The sequence below is a fragment of the Agelaius tricolor genome, unplaced genomic scaffold (genome assembly GCF_023055355.1).
Source record: "Agelaius tricolor isolate 1412-34295 unplaced genomic scaffold, bAgeTri1.0.p SCAF_39, whole genome shotgun sequence".
NCBI lineage: Eukaryota > Metazoa > Chordata > Aves > Passeriformes > Icteridae > Agelaius > Agelaius tricolor.
The window spans coordinates 900034-925427 of NW_027269299.1; the positions used below are offsets into that span (position 1 = coordinate 900034).

Genomic DNA, 25394 nt, shown 5'->3' on the forward strand with positions numbered 1-25394 from the left:
GTCTCAAACCACCGTGACAAAGTTAGAAGCATATATGATGAGTTATCTAGTGCTGGGCTTGGATCAGCACCTCTGTCCTTAAGAAGAACAGTAAGTGTCTTCAGCATTGGCCTGTTCTCAGCCGAAGATGTGAGGCAGCTCACTGCCTCAGTGAATTCTCTAACTTAGCTGTAGAAACTGTTGTACCAAAATGAGTGTTGAGCCTAGAGATCATGCTGTTGCTTAGTATGGGTTGTTTGGTGTACCTGTTCCTGTTCGAACAAGAGCTGTGGTCATGAAGCAGTTTCCTGTTACTGCCAATTTTCAGTTCAGCAGCAAATGAAAAATGCAAGTGATCCTCAGTTATGCAAGTCAGTTATGTTCTCAAATTCAGCTTTGTTTATCAGCTTTTCATTTTCTTGTAAGTTTATTGGGCTGCTGATTGCCAGAAGGACCATTCCACAACCTGAAAGGAGGTTGTAGCAAGGTAGAGGCTGGTCTCTTCTCCCAGGTAACAAGTAATAGGACAAGAGAAAATGGCCTCAGCTTACACCAAAAGAAGTTTAGATTGGATATCAGGAAACATTTCTTCATTGAAAGGGTGGTCAGGCATTGGAACAGGCCACTTAGGGAAGTATTAGAATTGCCATCTTTGAAAGTGTTCAAAAATGTGTGCAAGTAGCACTTGGGGACACAGCTTAGGGGTCAAGATGGCAGTGTTAGGTTAATGGTTGGACTCGATCGCAGAGATCTTTTCCAACCTTAATATTTCTGGGTTTCTGTGATTACCTTTTAGAAGGCAATAGAGGCACTTATGGAAACAGAAGGAATTTTTTTTTCTGAATAAAATATCTAATCAAACAGTGGGGGTTAATTTTGAAGGAGAAACACTGAACTTTCTATGAGCTAAATTTTATAATAATCTCTGCAGCTTAACTAACTAATGAAGCATTACTAAGGTCCTTTTTCACTGAACTCTTCTGATGCAAGAACACTTTAAACTGAATGAGCAGTCTTTGTATTGAGTGTTGCCTTCTGAAAAGTTTATTCTGAAAGCTGAGGTTCTCTGTGAAGGACAGAATCCTTCACAGAGCGTCTTCAAGGACTGGATGTTAAATTTCAAAAAATGTTGAGCAGCTATGAGAACCTATGTTGCTAGGTCTACAGGTATCTCCAGGCTGTTTAATCTTGAATCTAAGAAATTACATTATTCAGGCTAAAAGTAGACTAAAATTGTTTGGAGTGTTGAAATCGTATGTTAAAAAAAAAAAACAAAAACAAGTGCTACCATCTAAACCTCAAAGTATTCTTTCCTTCTATGCACTAAATAGTTGAGCAGGAAAGTAAGTCTAGTAATAGTCTCCATAGAAGGGAAGGTTATGTTCCCATGATTTCTGAACCCTTTAGGCAGTGAAAACGCTGATAAAATTAGGATACTAATATCCTTCCCATCAGGATGCATATGAATGTGTGAATTATTACAGTGCAGCAGTAGTGCATTGAACTATTCTAAGAAGGTTTCTGATTATTGATACTTAAAGCTACTTTGTTTCACAAAGCATATGCTGTCAAATATGCTGTCAAATAACTTTTCATTAATAGCTCTTGGTAATCTTTGGTTAAATATACATGCAAATATCTGCTCTCTAAAAAGTTAAGAATAACTTAAAGGCAAATAATTAATATTATTACCTGAATGTTTAAATCACTTGATCTGAGCAGTATACCTGTAAGAATAATTTGTTACTTTCTGTATATTAATACAGGCCAGCTTTACTTTATCACAGAGCCCATCCACTGGAATTCTGCCATCAACTCCAGGAGCAGGTAGATGTCCTGTCAAAATTTCTGTTCTCTTTTCTTACTGCTTTCTTTAATACAGAAAAATCATCACTGTTCAAGCTACATCAGTTCCTTGCTAGTTTATGAAGATGTGGTGTATTTGTTAGCTTTTCAAAAGGTGTGTGGGTATGACTAGGACATAATTATTTCTTCTGAGACTGAGTTTCAAGCAGCTTTTCTTGTTCCCTGTTCCAAATATGGTGTTGAACTGAGCACAGAGGTGGTTGTAATTGAGTGAAGAAGCTGAGATTGATGGATTGCCTTCCATCTTCACAAGGTTTGATATCTTGTGTATCAACTGGTGGCTTCTTGCTAAGCTTTATTGTGTTGGCCTGTTTCTATTTGGCAACTGTATTAAGCTATTGGTGTTTTGAAGTCGAAGAGAACACTAGGTTGCTAGTCCTAAAAACTTCCTAGTGTGTTTGCAGATGTGAAGTTATGATTGACTTACTTGTTCTGTCTGTGAGTAAATCCCCATCAAACTCTTCCACATCCAAGTGAAATGCTTGACACTGAATGTATTCTTTTCTAATAAACCTCTGTCTTGCAAAAGAAATCTGTTCAGCAATATCATTTCAATTTAACAGCTTCTTCAAGCATGTTCAGCCCTGCAAGTACTGGGCAGCCTAAGAAGACTACTCTATCTCCTGCTCAGCTGGATCCTTTTTATACTCAAGGGGATTCCCTTACTTCAGAAGATCAACTTGATGACACATGGGTAACTGTATTTGGGTAAGTTGATTTCCAAAGTATTGGAAAAACCTGGGTGAAGTCTTTAGAGCATACGAGAAAAATACTTGGGGGCATTGATGCTGTCTGGCATTGGTATGTGCTGCAAGTACAGCTATGGTTAAAGCAAGCAAACACATACATTTCAGTTAGCCATCTTAAATTGAGCTACACATGATTTTTTCTAGTTAGAAAGGCACCATTCTGCTGTTGGGGTGTGTGCTAAAGTGCCTAGAAGGTGGTATTGCTCAAGTCACTGCTTCTGATATTACAGTGCTCTCTTCTGCATTTCTGTAAATGCTTCATAGGGTTGTATCTTAACACCTGAATTCTTAAACCACTCAATGTTATGAGTACTTTTTTCTGTCTTTCAGATTTCCTCAAGCATCAGCTTCCTATATTGTACTACAGTTTGCTCAGTATGGAAACATATTCAAGCATGTGGTATGTCTTAGTTTGACATTTATGTCAGAAAACATTGTGAATTAAGCATTTAAAAAACTACATTTCACAATTTTCACTTGATCTCATTCAGATGTCCAACACAGGAAACTGGATGCATATTCGATATCAGTCTAAGCTTCAAGCCCGGAAAGCCTTAAGCAAAGATGGAAAAGTTTTTGGTGAATCTATCATGATTGGTGTCAAGCCTTGTATAGAAAAAGTAAGTTAATAGTTGCTTTTAGTTCAAAGGCACTCTGCTTTTGGCCTTGCTTTTTATTTTCCCTGATGTGTTTAATTTTTTTTCTTTTGGAATTGCAAACTGTAGGTAGTTCATCTCAATAGATATAGTCTGTTACACATTCACATCAGTTTTTTCTTAAATACATGCCCACATTTCCTGCTGAGAAAGACCATGATGAGCACTCTCTGTGCTCTTGGGAAGTTACAATGCACACAATTCTATTGCTGTACGAGATGAGGAAGTGAAACCATCATATACAACACAACTCACATAAGTTTCCTGACTGGAATTTAGGGCCTGCAGTAGATACCTAATGGCAGATTAAAACTGTGGCTGCTCCTAATTTATCTATTTTTTATGTGACTATGTGCTTCTGGCTCTTGAATTTATCTTAGTACTTTGGATTGAAAATTTGTTAGCGAGGAAATCCCAATCGTGCTCTCCCACCTGCCCCTATAAAAACATGTCACTCTCTTGTAAGTAGTAGCTGGGGGTAGACATGGCTGTCTTGTAGTCTTAATATTAACATGAGTTATTAATGTCTAGGTATTGGCAATATCCTGACCTTTAACACTTGCAGCCCTTTGCACTGGGTACTGTACATTAGCTTAAGAAAAGAACAGTCATTCCTCAGTCATTCTGCACAGATTATTGTTTTTGGTCTCCTTTAAGGATATATGATACTAAAGAGTAATGTAAGCTTTCTAATGTAAACTATTTTGAGAATGCAGCCTTAGAAACTGAATTTGCAATTCCTGAAGTTTTAGCAGACTGAAACATTTCTTACACTCAATAAAAAGCTGTGCCCCTACCCAAGCCGTTCTATTCCCTGGGCCACACAGGCTCTGCTCCAGGCTCCTGTGGGCCCGAGCCGGGTGCCCATGGAGCCCTGGCCCAGTAGGTGCCACACGGTGATTTTGTCAGTGGAAATGTTCATTGGCAAGTGAATGGAAAAGAGGTTTGGCAAAGGGAGGATTTGAATGGTTGTTTTTACAAACTCAATCCTAACAAATCCATCTAGGATTGGTTAAAACCCATGCGGACTATCAGATTTTACAAATATCATAGAATGATCAAGTGGAGCAGCTGACAAAAGTCAGAAAGATAAAAATTGATCCACAGCACACAATTTGATCAATGGTTACATTGTGAAATAGGGCACAATGGAAATTGTTTTTTGCAGCACAAACCTGAGGCTGGCAATTGCCCTGAAAGATGTGGAACAGTATTCTCAGTGCCCAGTGCCCACACAGTGTTCCCAGTGCCAGCTGAGGCTTAAACAAAACCATCCAGACCTGACATGACCCCTACATGTCAAAAGTAACAAAACACTCCGGTCAACTGATAAGAAACTCAATAAGCTAAGCTGCAACCTGGGGTGTAACAGCTCTATTTTACCATCTTTTACCATCAATGTTTTTGGCTGAAGTATCAGTGAACGAGACATCTCCAGGTTCAGAGTTGGCAGTAAATGCAGGGTTATTTATTATAGGTTCAGCTTTTGTAACGTTAATGTGCCTGGAGTGGGGAGAGGGATGAGCGTGTGTTCTTCCCCACCTTCCTCCACCTTTTGTTGTTTCCCACAGGTGTTCAGTGGGGTTTCCTCCAATAGATTGTTCAGCGGAGGGAGTGAGACTACTTTTAAAATGTTTTGCAAGAGCTGCAGTCCGTGAATTAAGCATCTGAGTTGCTTTTATTTCAGGGTTTTAGCAGGCTTTTGCTTCTCATCCTGGAGCAGTTCACCTTAGCAGCTTGCTCCTTTTATTCCACTGACTTGCCTTTTGGACATGATCAAGTTCTGCAGCAAGCAATGCCACTGCCTAGAGCCTTTCTTAACAACCAATCACTTTTTTAACAACCAATCATCTTTTCAGTAGCCAATTTCCCCTTATCCTTTTTTTTTTTCATCAAGTCCACCCCAGGCGTAGGGAGGCGACTACTAAATTAACCGAGGAAGAATAACAAAATATTTTCCCCTGAAGTTTTCCTATAGCCCCCACAGAGGAAGCTGCATGATAAATACCTAGGCTTGCATAGGGACAACACCATCTCCACAAGGCAGCCGCTACAGAATTGGCCTCAGGACTAAAACTGCCAATTCTAGTTCTCCACAACAAACCACAGACTGGTGGAGTTGCAGAATTGGTTTCAGGACTGAAACCTGCCAATTCTGGCTTTTAACAACAAAACACAAAAAGCACAGGGGCATGGGTCCCCTCCAAACAGGAGCTTGTCAGCTCTGCACAAAACCCCACACAGACAAAGGAATTAAATCCCTAAACCCATTGACCACAATATCCACAATTCCTTCAGAGAAAGATGCTTTCAAACTTCCAAGCCTACCGAATAAACTACAATTCCCACAACCCCTTGAATAATTGAAGATATTTTTGACAATTCTCCCACCTTAGGGAGAAAATTTGAGGTGGATGGAGAGACCCCTGTCTTTACTAGGAAACACACCTCCTCTCCATCTGAACCCACTTTAAAAGTTAACAAGGGCTCTGGTGTGGTGTGTCCCTGCTACAATGGGAGCCCCTGACACATCTAATAATCCATCTCCATTATCCCCTGGACTTCCTCCTCCTGAGGGTCCAGCTGTTTTTGTGAACATTCCCACTCCCAGTGTCCCTCTGCCCAGCAGATAGCACACTGATTCTTTCCCAGCTGCTGTTGGGCTTGGCTCTCCCCTGCTGAGGAGGGAATGCTTCTGCCACTTCCTTGTAGCCAACCCTGTCCCTTCTATTATGGGGAACCACTTAGGTCCTGGGGCCCTCGGGGGCTGTAAAAATTCTGCCATCACCTTTGTCCTTGCTTTCTCCTTTTCAGCATCCCTTTTTACATACACTTGCTGTATCTTTCTAAGCAGTTCATCCAGGGACATATTCCACCCTTCCTCTAGTCCTCCCTGATAGTGCCGGTGGGTACTCATTTTCTGCAGCTCAAAGCCATTCGTCTTTCCAGTGAACCAAACAAAATCCTTCAAAGAAAATCCTAATCTTCCACCAACAATCTGCATTTCCTGGATTTTCTTTCCTCCTTGTTCTCACTCTCTTTATTACACACCTTATACCACAGCCAGTCCCTGTCCTGCCAAAGTGTCCAAACGTGGCCCCCAGGTCGTGATTCTGCTGCAGGAAACAAGAAGGCAGAGCTGTACTTTATTGGCCACTAAGTTATCTCTACCAGGGGAGGACTGACCTTTTTGGAATCTACTCATTTCTTCAGTTTCCTTTTGTAACACTGACTGGACTTTCATTCCATGAGGGCTTTTATTCCTTTAGAATTATGGTATTATCATCCCTTCACAGAAAAACATTTGCAAACCAATGGATGGCCATTTTTTTTTGCTTCTGTGTTACGTTTTCTAAAGTGACTCTCAGTGGTTGACATTAAGGCAAATGAGTTACTGCTTTGAGTTGGAAGCAACCTTGAAAACCTTTCACGTTATAAATGAATGAGGAGATAGTTGGCTCTCGCAATTAAGAGATGAATATTATGTGTACGGTAAGAGAATTTTTATAGCTGTACAGTTATGTTATTTTTGCATGTTCTCTCCATAGTACTCTTTTCCTTCCCCCCTTATTGCTGTCACTAGTGGGGCATTTAGAGGAGGGAGAGCTTGTTACCAGGAGGCAGAGCATGGCAACACCTGACCTCCAGTCAAGGTGTAAGAAAGTGACTTCCACCATTGGATAGCAGGGAAAGAGTTGACTGACAAAACTTTGAGAGGGGCTAAGGGTATAAAACGCAGAGCATCCATTTTGTAGATGAGCACGTAGCTTTTGATGGAGACTCGCAGTCTTGTAATTTTTCGTTAATCGCTCTTTGTTGTATTTTTGTTATGGTTTAATAAACCTTTGAAATTTTAAAAGTGAGCCTTGTTTCTCACAATGTTCTTAGGGCATCTCAATTAATTTGGGAATTATGCAGGTTTTTTGAACTACTCAAGCAAGTTGAGCAATGAGAGGTAAAGCTTTCCTGAAGCGAGGATTCTTTAATGCCAGATTCTTCTGTGTTTTCAAGGTAAAGATGTTTTTGTCCTGCGGCAAATGACTTCAATGAGAAAATAATTCCAGCATGGAGTAAGAGCTTTGGACAGAGACCAAGTGTTGGCAGCAGTTGCTCCAGGTGCTCCTGCCATCAGCCCCCAGTGCAGGTGGGCTGTGGCTCCCTGTGGCACAGAAGCCCCCCGGGGGCACAGGTCTCTGGGGCAGGAGACGGGCACCGGCGCTGCCAGGGCTCGGGGGGTGGCAGCTCTGCTTGGGCGGGGACTCTGCCACAGCTGCTGCTGTCAGCGCTGCCCGGGCCCCAGGGCTCAGAGCAGCATTCGTGCCCGGGCCCACACGTTCCTTGTGCGTGTCACACCCGCGGGTTTAGGATGGCCACGGGCCGGGACGTGTCCCAAGGAGGCCGTGCCAGCTTCCCTGGAAGGCCCCGGGCCCTTCCCAGCGTGGCTGCGTTGGCAGCCCTGTTGGCTCCTTCTGCTGCCCTGAGCCTGCAGAGCAGGGCTGCGTTTGCTGATGCTCTGAGCCCTTCCTAAAGATCCTGTGGGGCTGCCTTAGACACCTGGGGCCAGGCATTCCTTCCAGCTTGGACCACTTTGGCTGGGCTGGGGGCAGCCCCAGGGCAGGCGGCAGTGTGTGCAAGGGCCCTGGCTGGCACACTGCAGCACGGTCACCGTGCCATGGCACAGAACCCGCTGTCCAAGGCCCCTTTGTGACACGTGGGAAATAGAAGCTTGCCCAGCTGCTGGGAACACGCAACAGGGCACAACGGGACAGAGCAGTGCTGTGAGGAGCCCCCGCACAGCGCACTCGTTCGTGTCCCACCCGGAGCTTTTCCGAGGCATTGTTACTGCAGCTGACTGCGAGGCCAGACTGCGGGACTTGGTGACTCAGAACTTTTCCAAGGCATCTCCCATTCACTGTCAGTGCCATCAAGTCCAGACCGTGGGATCTGGTCACCTAAATTGTTAATGAGGAGTCTCCTGTCATTGTGGCAGGAGCCCTCAAGACCAAAGTGCAGGACTTCCTGTCTTGCAGCCTTCCTGAGGCTTCCCTGTCACAGGTGCCTCAAAGGCACACCTGCAATTGTTGACTTGGCAATATCCTGAGGCATCTTTCTAGAAGGTGCCGTCAAGGCTGGGTGGTGGAATGGCGGACAGATTTCTCAGCCCTTTCAAAGTATTCAGGGGGAAAAAAAAGAATGACCCTGGAGCCGCCCAAGCACAGCAGCCTGAAGATCTGGAACAGATCCAGACACTGAAGGATGGTGAGTAGCAGAGCTGGGCCACAGGGCTGATGGCTACAGCCAGCTTGGCCCCATCCCATCCCATCCCATCCCGTCCCATCCCATCCCTGGGGACATGCCCACGGACAGGATGGAACAGGGGCTGGGCAGACACCCCGCAGTGGCCGTGCTCCATCCCCTGGGGCATCCCGGGGCTCTCCCTGCCTGGGGGGCGAAGGGCTGGGCTGTGTTCTCCGGCCTCTCCCGCAGCCCCTCAGCTCTGGCTGCGCTCGCTCTTTGCCAGATGCAGCCCTGGACAAGAAACGAGAGCAGGAACCCGGCCCTGGCCGCTTCCGCAAAACCCTGAAGGTACCTGCAGCCACCCCCACCTGGGCTGGGCCTGCTGTCCCTGCTCAGCCGAGCACCACGCTTGGAGCATGCCATGCAACGTCCCTGCCTTCCCTGTCCTTTGTTCTGCTGCAGAGGTTCCGGAAATTCCTGCACATTCGGAGTAGGAAGACCGGCACCTCAGCAGCTGAGGGCACAGCCCAGCCTGACTCAGGGCTGACTGAGCTCCAGGCAGAGCCTGATGTCAGCCCAGATTCAGCTGAGTGCTCACAAAACTTTGACACCTCAGTGACTGAAAGCTGGGCAAAGGCTCTTCTCACATCAATGACGGAGGATGTGGTCATCACAAACAGTGACAATGAAGACACTGAGGACATCTCAAATACTGGCACCATGCCCACTCCCATTGTGATTCATGCTCGCACTATGGATTTTTTTGAGGACACTGCTGTTCCTTCTCAGCAGCAGGTAAGCAGCCTGGGCCAGGCCTGGAGGCCTGCCAGGACCGTGTGTCCCCTCAAGCCATGGTCACTGGGGCCCCTCGGCCTTTGAGTCCAGCACAGCGTGGCGGGAAGGGAAGCACTTCTTGGGGGAAGCTGGGCAAGTTGCTGCCTTGGACAGCACTCAAAATCTCCCCCATGCCTCCTCCAGGTGCCAGCCATTGTGAGGAGCATCCACCAGAGGCTAGTGTCCCATGGCACTGTGGATGCCAGGCTGCAAAGTGACATAGTGAGGCTGGCTGAAGAACACCCTGCGGACGTGGTGCTGACCCTCCTGCGCTGTGCCCCAACGTGTGACAGGTACGGGGCCCACGTGCCTGCACAGCTCAGGGCTCACCAGCCTTTGGGGCCCACGGCCCTGCACAGCCTGTGCTATGGGCTCTGCCAGACAGGCAGAGAGGTCCAGCACCCTGGGGCCCCTCTGTTTCCCGAGCCTGCTGCCAATGCTCCCTCCCTGCCCCTCAGGGCACCGGGGCTCTGTCACCTGGGCCCCCACAGCTGCACAGGGCATGGTACTGGCACTGAGATGCCCCTGACACAGAGCTCTGATCCCTCAGAGCTGCTGCAATGATATGGAGAACCATTGGCTCATCTGGACCAGCAGTGGAGAAAGTGCTGCCAACACTGGTCCGGGTGATGGAGGATTGGCCACTGCACAGCACACGCACCTCTGATGGGGATGACACAAATGTTTCTGCCCTGGCTGTGAGTTTCTGGATTTGGCCTCCTCTTGCCCCTCGGTCACCTCCCCAGCAGCTCTCCATCCTCTCCATCCCTCCGGCGCTGGGCTGAACTCTGGGCTAGGGGCAGGCTCAGGGGGCACCAGGCCCGCTGCTCCTCCTGCATCTGCCCTTGGGCCCTGCCCCATGGACACCTCGGCACTGAGCCCTGTCTTGGGCTGCTTCTTTTGCAGGCAACTCTGGTGATCTGGGTGATTGTGCCTGAGTGCCACAAGGCAATGATCCCATATTCTGGGCACCTGTTTGTGGCTCTGCTCTTCCATGTTGTCATCACCACACAGCAGATGCTACCAGAGGAAGTTGATACCTTCTGGAGAGCATGCCAGGAGGAACACCACCTTCCTAGCAAGCCCAACAGGTCCCAGTCCTCCTGTCCTTCCCATGCCCTTGTGGCCAGTGCCAGTGCTCCCAGTGTGACCTGGGCTTTGCTCTGCACACAGGTTTGCAGTGCAGGCCATGAAGGCTCTGCTCTGCCGACTGCGCTGTGACAATGAGGTGATGGCTATGGAGTGCAAGCGTGGTTGGAAGATGCTGCTGTGTGCTGACACCCAGCACTATGCTGTGGGTCTGCTGGCCAGGTGAGACCCCCTGCTCCTCATTGCCCCCAGCATTTGTGCCCTGTCCCCCACTCAGTCCCTGTGGTCATGGGCCACAGAGCCTCGTCACTGAGGGACGGCCAAGGAGACTGGAAAAGGCTGGTAGAGGAGGGTGCCCAAATGAGCTGCCTCATTAAAGCGCCTACATCTCTTCCAGGGATGCTGGGGAAAGACCAGACCTCTGTGAGTCAGTCCTGGGAGAGGTTTAGCACACTCACCTCAGGGTCTTGGTGTCTTTTTCTCCCCTTCCAGGGAGATGTTCCGTATCTTTATCCCCTTGTGTTCCCTCATTGCAATCCATCTACTCAAGCGACTGCAAAGAGAAGAGCCACGCTGGGATCTGCCCTTCCTGGCGTTCTTTGTGGAGGTGAGCCTGGTGGCCAGTGCTGCCTGGCTGAGCTGCCTCCCAGCTCTCTGCCCTCTCACAGCCACAGCTGCCTGGGACGGTGCCCACGCCCTGTGCTGCTGCTTGGGCCCAGCCCTGTGCGCTTCTGGGCTCCTGCTGGCCAGCTCCCCTGTCACTGCCCTGTGCCTTTCAGGTCTTTCAGTGCCTAGACTTGAGGAAATGTGGTGACAGCACACTGGAGATCATGTCAAGGCACCTGCAGAATGAGTGCAGGGAGCGGCGGCGCCTGGCGCTCAGAGGCCTTGTGGTGCTCAGCAAGGATCCCTTGAGGGTGAGAAGTGGGCAGCGGCTGAAGTTGTATGAGCAGTGTGGGGTTGGGGAATGCAGTTCATTTGTCTTGGCTGGGCTTCAGGAGCTGAGGCAGCTGCTCCCAGCTCTCCTGCCTCACCTGCCCCAGTGCTTTGGCTCAGGCCTTCGGCCTGTGGGCCCTGCAGCTGCAGGGTGGCCTTGCAGTGCCAGGGCGGTGGTGGCGGTGCAGCCGTCCGTGGCTTTCCAGCACTGCCTTGTGTTCCACACAGGCCAGAAGAATGTGCTGTCTGTCTAAAAACCTTGTGGAGCTCTTGGGTGATGCAGAAGGATATATTGTCAGCATGACTCTCTCTGTGCTCACAAATATACTTGAGAACGAACACATCCTGATATCCAGCACCACTGCCCCGAAGCTGGCTGAGGCACTCCTGCCGCTCTTTGACTGTGTAAGGCTCTTGTGTCCCCTGCCATGGGTACTGGTTGCTGCCCAGAAATTTTGTGATTTTCAGGCCTTTGTCCAGATGGGCTCGGAGAAGTTGGTGCTGAGGTATTTTCCTTTTTTCCAGGATGACATCGATATGCAGCTGCTCTCCCTAAATCTCTTCTTCAAGGTGATGGACTTGGTAGTGAACAAAAGAAAAAAAACTCTGAAGAAGATTGTGAGCCAGAGCCTGCTGCCACTCTTCTTTCATTGCCATGATGAGAACAAGCGCGTGGCAAAGGTGAGGTTTTGAGTTATGCTGGTGCATACCTGGAAAGGGGTCTCGGATGTCTCCTGGTTGGCTTCTCCCAGGCTCAGCCTTCTGCTCCTGGCCTTGGCACAGGGATGCAAGTCCTTTTCTTGGGCTGCGGTAGCAGCTCCACATCTGTGCTCCTCTCCAGGCCTCTCGCGAACTGCTGCTTTGTGTGGTAGAGTTCCTGAAGAAGAGGAAGCTCAAGCAACTACTTGAGAGGGAGAAGATGTTGAAGTTTGCCAACTGCCTGGTAAGGAGGGCCTGGAAGCCCCAGCCTCAGCCTGGAGAAGGCCCCCGAGGGCGGCGCTCAGTGTGCGGGGCTGGCAGCTGTGCCCCTGCCCGCTGCTGCAGCCAGAGGCCGCGCGGGCTCTTCTCCAGGCTCCTGTGGGCCCCAGCCGGGTGCCCATGGAGCCCTGGCCCGGTGGGGCTGCGGGCCGGCACCGCGGCTCCCCGGGCAGCAGCCGGCCCTCTGCCCCCTGCCCTCGGGAGCCCTTGGCCAGCTGCTGCAGGCCGCGCCTCAAGCCTGTGCGGCCAGGGGAGGCCGGGGCTGGGTGCAGGCAGCGCCCGGCCCAGGGGCGGAGCCCGCGCCAACCCTTCCCTCCTGCCGCTCTCTGCAGCTGGCAGAGGACAGGAGCAGAGCGGCCGAGCACCTGCGCCGGGCCCTGCGCTACCTGCGGAGCCCACAGGAGCCCCTGCGAGAGGCGGCCATCAGGTTCATAGGTGAGCCACGAGCCCGGGCTCCCTCCCGGCCCGGCCCGCCGCAGCTCGGCCCCAGCCCCGCCTGCTGCCCCGGCAGCTCCAGCCGGGCCCGGCGCCGTGGAGCCCCGCCCGGCCTGGGCATTGCTGCTGCTGCCCTCTGGCAGCCGTGCCCTGGGGCGGCAGCGTGCGGCAAGGGCCCGGGCTGAGCCCTGCCGGGCCAGCAGCCCGTGTGGCCACAGCGCCGGCAGCGCCGCCGGCAGGGAGCTGTGCCGCTGGCGCCCTGACAGGCTCTGTGTTCACAGGGTCTGCCAAGGTACTCATGAGGGGCCAGAAGGAAGAGCTGGAGGTCCTCAATGAGGGTGAGTGCCGGAGCGGGCTGACAGCGGGGGCTGGCGTGGGGAGCTGCAAGCCCTGCCCAGCTGCGGCAGGCTTCGCTCCCTCTGCGGACGAGGGGTGGCGTGGGCAGAGCACCGTGAGATTTCAGGGACACGGGCCAGGGGCTTCGTGAGCAGCCCTTTGCGGCTGATCCTGCTGGCCCCTCCTCTCTTGTGGCCTATCTAAGAGCTGACTTGGACAATCACTTGGCGTGAGGTTCTCCTAGGATTCCTGCAGACGTGGGCCCTAACTGTGGCCATCTTCCTCTCGGTTTCAGCCATTCACACCCAGAAGAAAGGCAGTTTATCCCACTGTAGCAGGAATATTCAAGCCCAGTTTACAAGCAGAGCTGAAGAATTAAGTTTATCTTCAGGATCCAGTGAATCAGTGACCCAAGAACAGCATCAGGAGACACTGAAGAGGACGCCATCTCCCATTGCCACTGGAGTTCCAGGCACAGATGATGATTGGCACAGCTGAGCTTTTGGGACACTCCTGTGGCTTCAGCCCTCTCCCTGCCTGTAGATAGATCCCTCCCTCCAGCTCTCTCACCGTGTCCATCCCCTTTTGTTCCGTTCCAGCTCATCCCTTTGCTTCGCCTTATCTTAATAAACAGTTTGGCATCTTCACTTTGCCTGCATCCCTGTGGAGCTGAAGCAAATCCGGGACCCTGGGACACACAGGCCCCTGCTGCCATTGTCTCCCACGCTGTGTTTTGTGCACAGAGCCAGAGGAACGGGGGCAGGTCAGGCTGGAAAGGTCCCTGTGCTGAAGGTGCAGTTCCACAGCACTGTGCAGTTCCACATCTTGCTGAGCCCATGAAGGCCAGCAGTGGGACAAGGAGCCTGTCTGTGTCAGGGACCAAAGTTGTGTCTAAGGCCCTGTCATATTTGGTCCCCTGTTGTGCACGTCAACAAGATAATGAAGAGCAGAGAACAAAGGCAACCTTATGGTTTACCTGGTGGAAATTTGACCCTTAAGAGAAACAATGGACGGGTCAATCAATGGGAAGTAAACCTGTGAAAGATAAAAAATGGAGCTGTGTTTGGCATGGAGGTGGTATCACAGGTCACAGCGGCCTCATCTCACGCACTGGCCAAGCATGAGATGAAGTCAGAACTGGAAAAACTCCACTCCAGAGAAGGAGATATCAGGCCTGATACTGGGGTAGAGGGACGAGAAGGACAAAATGCACACCCTCTTGATGGAGGGGATGCCCTGAATGTGGGTGGCCTGCCCCTTCCACTGAAGCACCATGCTCCATCTCCTGCTGCTGCTCAGTGGCTTTTCACCATTCCAGGGGTTGTACATATTCTTTGCAACAGCAACTGATATAACAAAACTTACTTCCAATCACAGGAGCATTTCAGACATTCCACATGGGAATCCTACAGAACCTGTAACACCCTTGTATTTAAAAGAGCCAACCTGAGTATGCTCTGAACCCAGCTGAGAGGGATTCCATGGCAAGCATCCACGGAGGGCAAAGGAGATTGGAATGCTGGAAGCTTTCAAGAATAGCTTCCTGAAAGCACAGCAGCGCTCCATCCCTGCACAGGATGAGGAAGAGGGCAGCAGCAGAGAGCATCCGGGCTTAGCAGGGAGCTCTGGCTGTGCCTGAGGGCAAATGAAGCAGCAGCACGGTGCCCGAGACTCAGACACGCGGCCGTGCCGGTGCCCACAGCGCTGTCAGGCAGTGCCAGGATCCCGGCTGTGCTTCTGCTCCCCACAAGTGAGGAACGGCAGCCCCAGGCTCAGAGCCAGCCAGAAAGCCAACCAAGGGAGAGCAGAGGGAGGGCACCCTGCCAGTCGCTCTTCGGCATGGCTGCAAAACAGCCCCCGCTGCTTCTTCTTCCGCCTGCGTTTGGGCTGTGCTGGTGGCAGAGCCAGCCAGGTTGGGCTCTGTGTTCCAAAGCCTGTTGGGAGCGGGCATGAAAAGCTCTTTGTGCACAGCAGAGAGTCCTGGAAGGTGCTGGCAAGAGCATCCTGCAGGAACAGGGCTCTGGTCCCTGGCCAGGAACAGCCTGGTTTTGGTGCCGTGAGCGCAGGCAGGAGTTGAGGCAGGTGAAGAGGCAGCGGGCAGCTTGTGTTTGTGGAGGGCCTGGGGCTGCACCTCTGAACCTGCACCTGGAAACTCACTTGGGGCAATAGGAACTAGAGCTGGAGTGGCTGTCCTGAAAGGACCTGAAGTCATTCAGCCTTGCCAGCGTTTCTTAAGGGTGTCTTGGTGCTCCCCAGGAAAGCTGCACATTTGGGGAAAGACCTTTGGAGGAAAGGGGCTTGCTTCTCAAGGAAAGTGCTTCCCAGGGAGCTCCCAGTGAGTAAGTTGCGAGTGTCACCTTTGGCTCTCTGTGCTCCTTTCAGTCCTTGAGGCCTGTTGCATTTGGCAGAGGGGCAGAGGAAGGGAGAAGGCAGTGAAGAATGAGAAAACAATTCCAGCACGGAGTAAGAGCTTTGGACAGAGACCAAGTGTTGGCAGCAGTTGCTCCAGGTGCTCCTGCCATCAGCCCCCAATGCAGGTGGGCTTTGGCTCCCTGTGGCACAGAAGCCCCCCGGGGGCACAGGTCTCTGGGGCAGGAGACGGGCACCAGCGCTGCCAGGGCTCGGGGGGCTGGCAGGTCTGCTTGGGCAGGGACTCTGCCACAGCTGCTGCTGTCAGCACTGCCCGGGCCCCAGGGCTCAGAGCAGCATTCGTGCCTGGGCCCACACGTTCCCTGTGCATGTCACACCTGCAGGTTTAGGATGGCCACGGGCCGGGACGTGTCCCAAGGAGGCCGTGCCAGCTTCCCTGGAAGACCCCATGCCCTTCCTGGTGCGGCTGCGTCGGCAGCCCTGGGGGCTCCTTCTGCTGCCCTGAGCCCGCAGAGCAGGGCAGCGTTTGCTGATGCTCTGAGCCCTTCCTAAAGATCCTGTGGGGCTGCCTTAGACACCTGGGGCCAGGCATTCCTTCCAGCCTGGGCCACTTTGGCTGGGCTGGGGGCGGCCCCAGGGCAGGCGGCAGTGTGTGCAAGGGCCCTGGCTGGCACGCTGCAGCACGGTCACCGTGGAATGGAATGGGACAGGGTGTCCAAGGGCCTTTTGTGTGTCGTGTGGTGACATAGGAGCTGGCAGTGACAAGAGCGGGCCACAGTGCTTGGAGGACGCGACGGGACAGGACGGGACAGAGCGGTGCCATGAGGAGCCCCCGCACAGTACACTTGTTCGTGTCCCACCCGGAGCTTTTCCGAGGCGTTGTTCCTGAAGCTGACCTCTTGGCAGGGCTGCAGGCCTTGGTGGCCCGTCGCCTTCCGGAGGCATTTGTCTTGCAATTAGCCATTATTCCAATCAGTGACATGGAGCAGTGACTCCTGACAGTGCCCAAGCTGGCCTCGGTGGAGGAGCAGGAAGAAGAGCCTGAAGCTGACGCAGCACTGGTGACCGAGGAGGTTGTGCCAATCCAGGTGCTGCAGGAGGGTGAGTGGCAGAGCTTGGCCACAGTCTGGTGCCTGCAGCCAGATTAGCACCATTTACACCTATTGACACCCATCCCATCCCCTAGGGACACTCCCATGGACAGGATGGAACAGGGATGAAAAAGTTAGGGAGCAGAGTCCCCCGAGAGTGCCAAGGTAGCCTGGGCGGAGGAGCAGGAAGAAGAGCCTGAACCTGACCCAGCAGTGGAGACTGAAGAGGTGGTGCCATTGAGCCACTGCAGGAGAGTGAATGGCAGAGCTGGGCCAAAGTGCTGATGGCTGCAGCCAGCTTGGTCCTATCCCATCCCATCCCATCCCATCCCATCCCATCCCTGGTTGTCAAAGTTTGTATTTGAAAGAGTTTGGACTTGAAGGTCTGAGGTTGGATTTGGTGGTGAACAGTTGGACTTATTGGTCAAAATTTGGATTTGATGGTCCAGGGTTGCATTTGGTGGCAACACTGGAATACCATGGAATAACAGCATTCTAGGGGTTGGGAGTTTAGAGTCATTTGCTTCCCCTCACAACTTCCCATCAACACTGGCAATCCATGGAATAACAGCATTCCGGGCATGGGGAAGTTGGAATCCTCCTGTTCCCCTCACAAATTCCCATGGAATCATGTCATTCTGGGCGTTGGGAATTTATAAAAATGGCACCTTTGGTGCTCCAAAACGGACACATGTGTGATGGCATTGGATACTACAGGTGGGAAGGAAAACTGGGAATGGCTCCGGCAGCTCCACAATCTCCACCAAGCTCAGCATCCTGTCCGGAGAACTCTACAACTCAGGACTGCACCAAAAAACATGGAAAAATCAAGGCACTCAGGCGCACATTGGAAACAAAGTGTAACTGTTCATACTTTGCTTGCTTTTTATATTTTTAAAGAGAATTTCCCTTGTTTTTTACTTTATTCCCTGCATTCCCCTTTTTTTCTTTCTCTCCACCCTTTTTTAAAATTTTCAACATCTTTTAATTTTCAACCCTAAAAATTCCCAGCAACTCAAGGGAAGAAACCAAACAACCCATGAAACCAAAGCAGTTTTTATCTCCAGGATAACACATAGCAAAATAAAGTTTTTTGAATTGTAAAATAAAACACTAAACTTTCATTTCCCAAAATATCTACAAAGAAGAAATATTCAGAATCTTGAAACTTATTTATTACAATTGTTATTACTACTTTATTGTTATTAATATTATTCTTATTAATATTAAAATTTCTCCTTTTTTGAAATCCTTTTCCTGTTTTTTTTATTTTTTAATTTTTAATTCAGGAATGAAGATGGGCAAAACCAGCACAGCATGAACAGGAGGCAACTTCCAGTCCAGTCAAAAAGGAAAAGTAGGATTCTCTTTGAAAAAAATCCAGTAACATTTAAAAAAACCTCTAAAATGTTCCTGAATAAAATAAAAAAACTTGGGCCCTCCCAGGCCCTGGTAACCTGTTGTGTTGGAATTTCTCCTATTGCACCTCCAGGTTATTCTTCACAAGTGGATTCATTTGGAATTTTATCCTTCTTTTTCCCCATTTTTCCTTATTAAAAACTCTTTTTTTCCCAGTTCCTTTGTGCTTGTTTCCACCGAGTTCTCCCCATTTCCAGTGCTATATGGGATTTTCCGGATCTGGATTGTGTCCTGCTCTCTCCTTGGATCCCAGCCCCCTGAAATCCCCAAAAAATATCCCAAAAAACCTCAGAAGACTGAATCACCACATCACCACTGTCATTAGTGTTCCTAGAGAAGTGGGCAGAAAATTTAGGATGAACATTCCCTATCCAGCAGACCCATGAATTCCTGCAACGTGGAGGTGGGAAAAGCTGCTAAAATCAGGATCTTGCCTTTCCAGGAGTGTTTTTGAACCTGGTTTTATTCATTATCTCGTTGATGGGCACAACAGCGGACCAAATACGGCAGGGCCTTAGACACAACTTTGGTCCCTGACACACACAGGCTCCTTGTCCCGCTGCTGGCCTTCAGTGTGCTCAGCAAGATGTGGAACTGCACAGTGCTGTGGAACTGCACCTTCAGCACAGGGACCTTTCCAGCCTGACCTGCCCCCGTTCCTCTGGGTCCGTGCACAAAACACGGCGTGGCAGAGAACGGCAGCAGGGGCCTGTGTGTCCCAGGGCCCCGGATTTGCTTCAGTTCCACAGGGATGCAGGCAAAGTGAAGATGCCAAACTGTTTATTAATGAAAAGCAAAGCAAAGGGATGAGCTGGGAGGTAAGAAAAGGGAATGGGCAGGGTCTGAGGGCTGGAGGGAGGGAGCTGTCAACAGGCAGGGTGACGGCAGGAGCTACGGGAGCTTCTCACAGGCTCAGCTGTGCCAGGCATCAGCTGTGCCTGGAGCTCCAGTGGCACTGGGAGATGGTTTGCTCTTCAGTGTCTCCTGGTGCTGTTCTTGGGAAACTGGTTCACCGGATCCTGAAGAGGCACCTAATTCTTCAGCTCTTCTGGAAAACTGGCTGTGAATATCCAGGATACAGTGGGATGGACTAGTGTCTTTCCTTGGGACTTAAATGGCTGGAACAGAGAGGAAGAGAGCCACAGTCAGCACCCACAACTGCAGGAATCCTAGGAGACGCTCCTGCCACTGTGTGCTGCTTTGTGCATCACGAACATGATCTTTTGGGAGAGGCTGCTGGCAGGCTCCTCCGTGTCTGATAGGAAACCAATCAAGGGTTGGTTTTGGGAACTGATAATCTGGAAAGCTGTACATGAAAGCCTCTGTGAAAAACACATGTTCCAAACAAAATAAACTTGGGAACTTTCTCTTTTCCCTTCTGGCCGACAAAGAGGCAACACAGCTGACCCAGCCTAGGCCTGGCTGAGGTCAGTGAAGAAGTCAAGTCCCAGATGGGAGGGATGAGGAGATGCCTTTAGTTTTAGGCTGAAATCCTCTTGTAAATATAGGGAGAAGGACACTTTTTTCCCTATAAGACATGAAGGTATGATTCTAGGACAAGTTTGAACAGAGACGGAGAGAAGAGTGATGAAGATCCTGTGCCCCCAGGAACAGAAGAAGATCTCTCTTGCTAGAGATGGAAGATGATTTTAGAGATAGATAAAGAGAACCTTTGCCTTTGAACAGCTCATCTTTAGAACAGTACCCCATAAGTAGACACGGCACAGAAACACAGCTGTGGGAAAAGCTTGTGGAAAATGGGAGCGATTTCAGAATTGCAGATTTCCCTGCAGTGTGGCTGCTGTTGATGGAAATTGAGAGCCACGAGAGAACTGCTTTCTTGTGGACAATCTCCATAACATTAACAAGAGGGACTTTTCTCCTTAAGTGAGCAGAAGAGAGACTCTTCTAGAGGTAGTATAGTGACTCAAAATTTTGGTTTTGTCCCTTTACATTGTCAGTGGGAAAGAAAAAGTTGTAGGGGGAGGAGAAATGTTCTGAAGGTTTTGTTCTGATTCTTATTACTCCTTCTTTTAGTTACTGTTAATAAATTTTTCTTCATACCCTTTTAAAGTTTGGAGCCTGCTTTGCCTTTCTCCTAATCCTATCTCACACAGAAAATGATGAACTACATTCTACTGGATGAACTGGTGATTAACCAGCACGGAACTTACCACACTAATTGGAACATTGGCCAGGAAATCATCAATTAGTGAACCAAAACCACTACACAGGGGTGTCCCACTCAGCTCTTGCATCGGCCAGAAGAGAGGAGGGGGCAAACGGGATCAGCCGCAAGACGCTGGCCACGAATCCCCCGGACCAGTGTCCCTGAAATCGCTCGCTGTGCTCTGCCCAGGCCACCCCTCATGCACCCAGGGAGCGAAGGCAATGCAGCTGTCCCGGGCACTCCCCGCTGTCAGCCCGGTGTCCGCACTCACCCTGACTGTGGGCCCGGAGCTCTTCCCTCTTCCCCCTGCGGCACCGCCCGGCGCTGCCTGTGAACACAGAGCCTGTCACGGCCCCAGCGGCACAGCCGGCGCTGCCGGCGGCGCTGCCGGGGCAGCAGGCGGGGCTGGGGCCGAGAGGCGGCGGGATGGGCCGGGGAGGGAGCCCGGGCCCGGGGCTCACCGATGATCCTGACGGCCGCCTCCCGTACGGACTCCTGTGGGCTATCCAGGAACCGCAGGGCCCACTGCATGTGCTGGGTCGCTTGGCTCCTGTCCTCTGCCAGCTGCAGAGAGCGGCAGGAGGGAAGGGTTGGCGCGGGCTCCGCCCCTGGGCCGGGCGCTGCCTGCACCCAGCCCCGGCCTCCCCTGGTCGCACAGGCCTGAGGCGCGGCCAGCAGCCGCTGGCCAAGGGCTCCCGAGGGCAGGGGGCAGAGGGCCGGCTGCTGCCCGGGGAGCCGCGGTGCCGGCCCGCAGCCCCGCCGGGCCGGGGCTCCATGGGCACCCGGCTGGGGCCCACGGGAGCCTGGAGAAGAGCCCCCGCGGCCTCTGGCTGCAGCAGCGGGCAGGGGCACAGCTGCCCGGCCCTGCACACTGAGCACCGCCCTCAGGGGCCTTCTCCAGGCTGAGGCTGGGGCTTGCAGGCCCTCCTTACCAGGCACTCATCAATTTTCAACGGCTGCTCCGTCTTCAGCACCCTCTGGAGATCCGTCTTCTCCAAGAACCCGGCTGCACAATGCAGCGTTTCCCGAGAGGCCTGGAGAGCAGCAGAGACCCAGAGATGGCCCCACAGCCCAGGGCACCGGAATCACATCCCTGTGCCAAGGCCTGGAGGAGGCTGCAGTCCATGAGGTGCCAGGGCAGGAGGCAGCCAAGCCCCCTGCCAGGGATCCAGCAGCATCACAGAAAACCTCACCTCTGCCACGTGTTGGTTCTCCTCATGGCAGTGCAAGAAGAGGGGGAGCAGGCTCTGGTTCACAATTGTCTTCAAGGGCTTTTTTCCCTCATCCACTACCAACTCCATCATCTTGCGGAAGAGGTAGATGGAGAGCACCTGCACTTGGCTGTTGTCCTGGAGGAAAGGAGGAGGAAAATACTTAAGCATCAAATATCCTGTACTCCTGGGCAAACAGCTGAAAATCCAGAGAGCACAAAATTTCTGGTCAGCAGCAAGTGCCTATGGCTGGGGACACAGAGCCTTACATTGTCAAAGAGTGGCAGGAGTGCCTCAGCCAGCTTTGGGGCTGAAGTGCTAGATATCAGGAGATGTTTTTTCTGGAGCATCTTCTTGAACAGAGAGAGGGACATGCTGACCACCTCTCCATCTGCATCACCCAGAAGCTTCAGAAGGCTTCGAGACACGCTGCGTAGAGGTTTGGCCTGTGTGGAACACAAGGCAGTGCTGGGAAGCCATGGACGACTGCACCGCCAACACCAGCCTGGCACTGCAAGGCCACCCTGCTGCTGCAGGGCCCACAGGCCAAAGGCCTGAGCCAAAGCACTGGGGCAGGTGAGGCAGGAGAGCTGGGAGCAGCTGCCTCAGCTCCTGAAGCCCTGCCAGCCCAAGGGGCAGCTTTCCCCAGCGCAGCTTCAGCCGCTGCCCCCTTCTCACCATCGAGGGAGTCTTGCTGAGCACCACGAGGCCTCTGAGTGCCAGGCGACGCCTCTCCCTGCACTTGCTCTGCAGGCAACCTGACATGATCTTCACGACAGTGAGAGCACATTTCCTCAAGTCCAGGCACTGGAGGACCTGAAAGGCACAGGGCAGTGACAGGGGAGCCGGCCAGCAGGAGCTCAGAAGTGCACAGGGCTGGGCCCAGGCAGCAGCAGCAGCAGCACAGGACACGGGCACCGTCCCAGGCAGCTGTGGCTGTGAGAGGGCAGAGAGCTGGGAGGCAGCTCAGCCAGGCAGCGCTGGCCTTGAGGCTCACCTCCACAAGGAATGCCAGCAAGGGCAGATCCCACCTTGGCTTTTCACTGCTGAGCAGCAGGAGAAGGCGATATGCAACATGGGAACACAGGGGGGTCAAGGCATAACGCATCTCCCTGGCAGGGGGAAAAAAGGCACCAAGACTCTGAGGTGGGGAGGCAAACCTCTCCCAGGACTGACTCACAGAGGTCTGGTCTTTCCCCAGCATCCCTGGAGGGCATGTGGGTGCTCTGGGAGGTGGCCCCTTCTGGGCACCCTCCTCTGCCGGCCTTTTCCAGTCTCCTTGGCCATCCCTCAGTGACGAGGCTCTGTGGCCCATGACCACAGGGACTGAGTGGGGCACAGGGCACAAATGCCGGGGGCAATGGGGACAAGGGGGTCTCACCTGGCCAGCAGACCCACAGCATAGTGCTGGGTGTGAGCACACAGCAGCGTGTCCCAGCCACACTTGCGCTCCATAGACATCACCTCATTGTCACAGCGCAGTAGGTAGAGCAGAGCCTTCATGGCCTGCACTGCAAACCTGTGTGCAGAGCAAAGCCCAGGTCACACTGGGAGCACTGGCACTGGCCACAAGGGCATGGGAAGGACAGGAGGACTGGGACCTGTTAAGCTTTCTGGGAAGGCGGTGCTCCTGCTGGCATGCTCTCCAGAAGGTATCGACTTCCTCTGGTGGCATCTGCTGTGTGGTGATGGCAACATGGAAGAGCAGAGCCACAAACAGAGGGTAGAAAGAATGAATCGTTGCCTCATGGTACTGAGGCACCTGGACAATCACCCAGATCACCAGAGTTGCCTGCAAAAGAAGCAGCCCAAGACAGCGCTCAGTGCCGAGGTGTCCATGGGGCAGGGCCCAAGGGCAGATGCGGGAGGAGCAGCGGGCCTGGTGCCCCCTGAGCCTGCCCCTAGCCCAGGGTTCAGCCCAGCGGCTGAGGCATGGAGAGGATGGAGAGCTGCTGGGGAGGTGACCGAGGGGCAAGCAGAGCCCAGTTCCAGAAACTCACAGCCAGGGCAGAAACATTAGTGTCATCCCCATCAGAGGTGCGTGTGCTGTGCAGTGGCCAATCCTCCATCACCCGGACCAGTGTTGGCAGCACTTTCTCCATTGTTACTCGTGACGAGCCAATGGTTCTCCATATCATTGCAGCAGCTCTGAGGGATCAGAGCTCTGTGTCAGGGGCATCTCAGTGCCAGTACCATGCCCTGTGCAGCTGTGGGGGCCCAGGTGACAGAGCCCCGGTGCCCTGAGGGGCAGGGAGGGAGCATTGGCAGCAGGCTCGGGAAACAGAGGGGCCCCAGGGTGCTGGACCTCTCTGCCTGTCTGGCAGAGCCCATAGCACAGGCTGTGCAGGGCCGTGGGCCCCAAAGGCTGGTGAGCCCTGAGCTGTGCAGGCACGTGGGCCCCGTACCTGTCACACGTTGGGGCACAGCGCAGGAGGGTCAGCACCACGTCCGCAGGGTGTTCTTCAGCCAGCCTCACAATGTCGCTTTTCAGCCTGGCAACCACAGTGCCATGGGACACCAGCCTCTGGTGGATGCTCCTTACAATGGCTGGCACCTGGAGGAGGCATGGGGGAGATTTTGAGTGCTGTCCAAGGCAGCAACTTGCCCAGCTTCCCCCAAGAAGTGCTTCCCTTCCCGCCACGCTGTGCTGGACTCAAAGGCCAAGGGGCCTCAGTGACCATGGCTTGAGGGGACACACGGTCCTGGCAGGCCTCCAGGCCTGGCCCCAGGCTGCTCACCTGCTGCTGAGAAAGAACAGCAGTGTCCTCAAAAAAATCCATAGTGGAAGCATGAATCACAATGGGAGTGGGCATGGTGCCAGTATTTGAGATGTCCTCAGTGTCTTCATTGTCACTGTTTGTGATGGCCACATCCTCAGTCACTTCTTTGTCCACCTTTGCCCTGTCCTTGTCCATTGCAGCCTCAGAGTCTTGTGAGCTCTCAGCTGAATCTGGGCTGACATTAGGCTCTGCCGGGAGCTCGGTCAGCCCTGAGTCAGGCTGGGCTGTACCCTCAGCTGCTGAGGTGCCGGTCTTCCTACTCCAAATGTGCAGGAATTTCTGGAACCTCTGCAGCAGAACAAAGGACAGGGAAGGCAGGGACGTTGCATGGCATGCTCCAAGCGTGGTGCTTGGCTGAGCAGGGACAGCAGGCCCAGCCCAGGTGGGGGTGGCTGCAGGTACCTTCAGGGTTTGGCAGAAGCGGCCAGGGCCGGGTTCCTGCTCTTGTGTCTTGTCCAGGGCTGCATCTGGCAAAGAGCGAGCGCAGCCAGAGCTGAGGGGCCGCGGGAGAGGCCGGAGAACACAGCCCAGCCCTGCGCTCCCCAGGCAGGGAGAGCCCCGGGATGGTCCAGGGGATGGAGCACGGCCACTGCGGGGTGTCTGCCCAGCCCCTGTTCCATCCTGTCCGTGGGCATGTCCCCAGGGATGGGATGGGATGGGATAGGATGGGGCCAAGCTGGCTGTAGCCATCAGCCCTGTGGCTCAGCTCTGCTACTCACCATCCTGCAGTGCCTGGATCTGCTCCAGATCTTCAGGCTGTTGTGCTGGAGCAGCTCCAGAGTCATTCTTTTTTTTCCCCCTGAACACTTTGAACAAGCTGCGGAATCTGCCTGCCATGCTAGAGCCTGGCCTCGAGGGCACCTTAAAGAGAGATGGCTCAGGATAAAGCCAATACAACAACTGCGGTTGTGCCTTGAAGGCACCTGTGACAGGGAAGCTTCAAAAAGGCTGCAGGACAGCAAATCCTGCACTCTGGTCTTGAGGACTCCTGCCAAAATCACAGGAGACTCCTCGTTAATGATTCAGGTGACCAAATCCCACGGTCTGGACTTGATGGCACTGGTCGCAGGAATGGGAGATGCCTCAGAAAAGCTCCGAGTCACCAAGTCCCACAGTCTGGCCACAAGGCCACCTGTAGGAACAAGGCTGTGGAAAAGCTCCGGGTGGGACAGAAACGAGCGTGCTGTGCGGGGGCTCCTCACGGCACTGCTCTGTCCTGTTGTGCCCCGTTGCGTGCTCCCAGCACCCGGGCAAGCT

At 52.6% G+C, this 25394-nt stretch overlaps 1 protein-coding gene and 1 pseudogene across 1 annotated transcript; both read left to right on the plus strand.

The window, feature by feature from the left end:
• The window catches only part of LOC139603508 (zinc finger protein 271-like), a 233306-nt pseudogene that overhangs the window by 63051 nt on the left and 144861 nt on the right, over positions 1-25394 (plus strand).
• Positions 27-3524, plus strand: LOC139603496 (nucleoporin NUP35-like). Its single transcript, XM_071454462.1, has 5 exons — positions 27-90; positions 1746-1806; positions 2409-2553; positions 2925-2994; positions 3086-3524. Exons 3-5 carry the CDS (start codon positions 2420-2422, stop codon positions 3221-3223), a joined length of 342 nt encoding a protein of 113 aa, XP_071310563.1. The 5' UTR covers positions 27-90; positions 1746-1806; positions 2409-2419; the 3' UTR covers positions 3224-3524.

Coding starts and splice junctions, on each gene's coding strand:
- LOC139603496 (XM_071454462.1), top strand. CDS start 2,420: ATGTTCAGCCCTGCAAGTACTGGGCAGCCTAAGAAGACTACTCTATCT. Junction 2,554..2,924: donor ACATGGGTAACTGTATTTGG/GTAAGTTGATTT, acceptor TCTGTCTTTCAG/ATTTCCTCAAGCATCAGCTT. Junction 2,995..3,085: donor GAAACATATTCAAGCATGTG/GTATGTCTTAGT, acceptor GATCTCATTCAG/ATGTCCAACACAGGAAACTG.